The 4,451-nt window shown below is 32.2% G+C and overlaps 1 protein-coding gene across 1 annotated transcript in view; it reads left to right on the forward strand.

Moving 5' to 3' along the window:
• Positions 1-4,177, forward strand: part of LOC105566711 — a 9,746-nt gene extending 5,569 nt beyond the window's left edge. Inside the window, exons 9-16 of the mRNA XM_012020925.1 lie at positions 696-1,214; positions 1,402-1,613; positions 1,887-2,025; positions 2,186-2,466; positions 2,591-2,959; positions 3,135-3,476; positions 3,652-3,805; positions 3,924-4,177. Of these exons, the coding sequence (XP_011876315.1) occupies positions 696-1,214; positions 1,402-1,613; positions 1,887-2,025; positions 2,186-2,466; positions 2,591-2,959; positions 3,135-3,476; positions 3,652-3,805; positions 3,924-4,135 (2,228 nt within the window). The 3' untranslated portion in view covers positions 4,136-4,177. The remainder of the gene's footprint in view (positions 1-695; positions 1,215-1,401; positions 1,614-1,886; positions 2,026-2,185; positions 2,467-2,590; positions 2,960-3,134; positions 3,477-3,651; positions 3,806-3,923) is intronic.
• Positions 4,178-4,451: the final 274 nt, after the last annotated feature.

The raw sequence follows: 4,451 nt of genomic DNA on the forward strand, positions 1-4,451 counted from the left end.
GAATTGGGCGGTAGGCCGGCCTAAGACAACGATTTTTAATAATTAATTACTCGTTAACTATTACGAAAATTGCAAAATGGTACAGGACTTTTCCGTTCATCTCGATCCGTTCTACCTTCTCAAAAATTTTGTCGGATATGGAAAGACTCATCCTGTATACGAAACATGTTAAATTCTTTGATCTGTTTATACAGATAGATAATAGGATAACAGCGCTTTCAACTGATCTTTTTATTACCAATGTTACTTATTGTTAGAAATACATTTACTCTCCTTTCACGTTAATATTAACAAAATATACGCATACACTCATCCCTCGATTTGCGCGGTTTACTTTTCACATTTATAAAAATCTGAGTATATGACCTTTTTTGCTACGTATTGTTTTTTACTGGCTCCATTTGCGCGATTCTCAATCGTGTAAAAAAATAACGCAAAACTAATACTTGGCGTAAATTGAGAGACGAGTATATTAAATGCGCGCTTCGTACACACATTACGCTCTTTATATTATTGCTCTTAATCGTAGTTAAGTGTGTGATTAAAATTCACTTGCACTTGTAAAATTACTTTAAGCCAATTGATTGTAATTATTCGTAATATTGTTTACTCGTGTATTTCTCTTTCTAACGTCTTCTTATTTACGTTCTCAATCTTAGTAATAAAAAATAACCCTTTTCTTTTCTTTTTTTAAGGCTCGGTCGTGGTTTTCAAAAATTTCAATACAACTGGCAAGATTGGAAATTCCGTATACTTGAGCGATTTCACAGATAGTTTTGAGTTATCTGAAAATAACTCTTACGTGCTTCGCGGCAATTTTTGCTTCACTGAAGCTGCATCCATAACAAAACTGAATGTAAATGGATCAATTGAAGGATCAACGTTGGACAGTTTCCTCGACACAGTAATCTTTAGGAATGACACCGATATCACAATATTTGGATTGAAATTATTTAAACATTCAGTTACGTTTAATGACGCATTTAACATCGACGGGAGCCTGAACGATTTAGATTTACATGGATTTCACAAAAATGTCGTTTACATTGATAAACCTTTCGCGATCGATAGCAAAGTCACGTTCCGAAAAGACGTCCGTCTACAAAAAGATCTTGTAGTAAAGACAAGATTGCAATCAAACACTATTATGGGAGTTGATATAAAAGACTTGCAGGAGAATGTTGTCGGTCTTAACATGCCAAAATATTTCTCAGGTAAATTGTTTTTACGGGTAATTACAGAAATGTACATATATTTGTTTGATTGCGCGTGCGAGCGTGTGTATTTTTACAGATAGATAATAACCGAGTTTCCTAAAACTCTACAAATAGCACATCGAAAAACTTTATAATGACCATACTCGACAATTTTGTCACGTAACGAAGAGTTTTTTTATTTCAGGACGGATGACACTCGACAATGTGACTTTTCAGACGAGTATAAAAACCATGCAGGTCAATGACTTACAACTGGATCAATTGATTTTGTTAAATACGCGACAGTTTATCACGATCGATAAACTTAATTGCACTAATGTTACTGTCAGAAACATTCAAACGCCAGGACGTATTAACACCTACGATCTAGAAGACATCTATTCCGACACTTTTATGGTATAATAAAAGCAGAATATATTAAAATGAAAATCTTTTAACGTTTAGACTGTTTAGAGGATACGTTTAGCTAGTGAAGTACATCGGAGATATATTCTGGTAAAAATTAACATAAATTATTTAGCTATGCTTGAATCCTTTTCTCCAACACTTCACGCTGTATGCCGCGATTTCCCATTTCATTTATTCTAATGCATAATTTCAAAATTAATACCGCAACATAAGGTTGTAAGTTAATCATGATAGCAGTTGTTAACTTGATTTCTCTTGTAGATATATGGTAATCAGAATATTACAGGACACATAAAGATAGGAGGAAACATTTATGCACACCATGACTTTAACGCTCATCTTATCAATAATTTTAACCCTACAAAAATTATTTCTTTAACTACAAACGATACTGTAACTGGTAAGAAGTTAACGAAAACTATATAAATGAAATAGAACGAGTTTGAAACAAGAGATATATGTATACTATAAGATTTCCACGTGCTATCTAAGTATGTCTAGTATATGCGCTGTTAATCAGAATGTTTATTAATTAATACACTCGCACGACGTTTGCATAGGAAACTTTATGTCCAAAACTCCAATTGTTCTCGATAAAAGTCTTAGAACTTCGGGTCTTTTGAACGGTGTAATAGACTCAATTAATTGGCAAGAAAAAGCAATAAGAACAACAGGTGAAGCAAAACAGATTGTATCCGGGAAGTGGAGGGTACATGGGAATGTCCATTTTAAAGAGAACGTTGATGGAAGTGAGTTTTTGAATCAAGTTAATGTCACCGACATATCATTGGCTCTAACAAAGGAATATCCTGAAATCGATCAGGTTATTGAGGACACATACGTAAGAAAACTGCACTACTTAATAAAATAAAGAAATATCGATTCTCTCGCAATTAATTCTTGTCTACAAGAAATCACTGTTCTCACACGCAAATGGTTTTCACATACAATTTGATCTTTCGCAGGAGGATTTGAATAACATATGCGCAGCTCACTTAGATATACTCAAATGCAATACAATGAATCAGATATATAAATTCAATGCATTTGATTATTTAAAAATTCAGGAATTCGAAGGCGATATTCACGATATCCGTAATGTGGAAGTAAACGATGTGGATTATATGCTAGTGAATTATAATATTTGCCATATAAAACTTCTGTCGTATACTCAAACTGATTTTCAAGTGATCGATGAAGTATTTGATTTTGGATTAATTGACCAATGGATGTTTTTCAAATCGAATCGAGTTTTATATCTGCTTACCATCGCAAAACACGCCTGCGGTAGAAGCCTTAACAATATATGGAAGCTGGAAGATAATAGATTGATGGTACGTTTATTGCAATGCATACGCACGTACACAAAATGAAAGTAACGCGCGTTGAAACGTTTCAAGTTTCGTTTGTCTCAATTAAACGAAGATAAAGAAACTGACAATAAATAGCTGTTGCTTAAGGACAAGCTCAACTAATTTTGTTCTATTGTTTTCTTCTTTTCTCTCACAGCATGTGCTAGAACTTGGTAATGTCACAGACATGAATTTGCATCGAGATGAATTTGAAACAATAATACGAGAGAAGTTCGAATCTGCGTCTGACAATGTAAATCCGGATATATTAAAAGATATCGTCTCGTACAGGAATGAAAAATTAAATTCTGTTTCAAGCAGCGATCTCATTGTCCTAGCCAACCAATCGTTAACTTATAAATTGGAAGAAAGGTCTTTAAATAGCACTTATGTAAACAATTGTCTCGATTGTGGTATCCTATTTACTGTCAAAGTAGGTATTTATGGAAGAGAAGAGTACATCCACTACGACGAAAGAGTCAGCCAAGATTATATATATGTGAGTTGAAAAGAATTTCCATTTACGTCTTATTATTATGTAGCTGGTTTTACTATTCGATAACTGTTACTTATTGTAAAAAATAATATTGCAAAAAATGTTTTCTTTCCACAAATCTACGCGTAGTGAGTTTATACGATCGCATTTAATGTGTTAACCATATTATGTTATCTAGCTGTACAAAAGTGACATTTCACAAACCAGGATCTTGCAGACTATAAAAGCACGTCGGCCCAAATCATTCTTGATTCTAGATCTTGGTGGATCTGTCGAAACGCTGCTTGTTTTCGTAGAAAACGATGATATTATTCAAGTTTATGAGTATACAGGTAAATTTACATATATATTATAGAATTAACAGAAAATGAAAGAGCCGAGAGAGAAAGGGTAATAATTATGTAATTACAATATAATATGGCCGTTAAATTTTGCAAAATTGTTTTCAAGGTATCGAGGGTTTCGTGCATCGAAATATGATACAAATGAAAGTCGATAAGTTATACAACTTTAAAGTAAGAAAATACACAAATTTAGAAAAGAGACGCTGTTTGGCTGTCGTTCACAAAAATCGACTAACAATTTTAGAGGCAAAAATGTATGGCGAAAAATTAGACTCAAAAACGTTAGATACGGATTTTTGTTATATTAACAAATGCTAAATGTATTAGAAAAATAAGTATATGATACATATATACTATATATGTACGTGTATATATTGTTGTACAATATACAAAAAATTTGTATTGTTAAGAATTTATCAAAATTGGCATGCAGCCCAGAAATGTTGTCTATATAAAATTATAAAGAACTGGTGCATATTATAACTATTATATGTTATTCTAAGTTATTATAATTGTTTATAATTATATGTATAAAAAGATTGTTATGGTAAACATACACTCATACTGTTTACAATAAATAATTATTACTTGTTGAAAAATTATTTTATCTATTATATAATATATACATATAGTT

Source organism: Vollenhovia emeryi, unplaced genomic scaffold, assembly GCF_000949405.1.
Source record: "Vollenhovia emeryi isolate VEMERY1.0 unplaced genomic scaffold, V.emery_V1.0 DF939142.1, whole genome shotgun sequence".
In the NCBI taxonomy this organism is placed as follows: Eukaryota; Metazoa; Arthropoda; class Insecta; order Hymenoptera; family Formicidae; genus Vollenhovia; species Vollenhovia emeryi.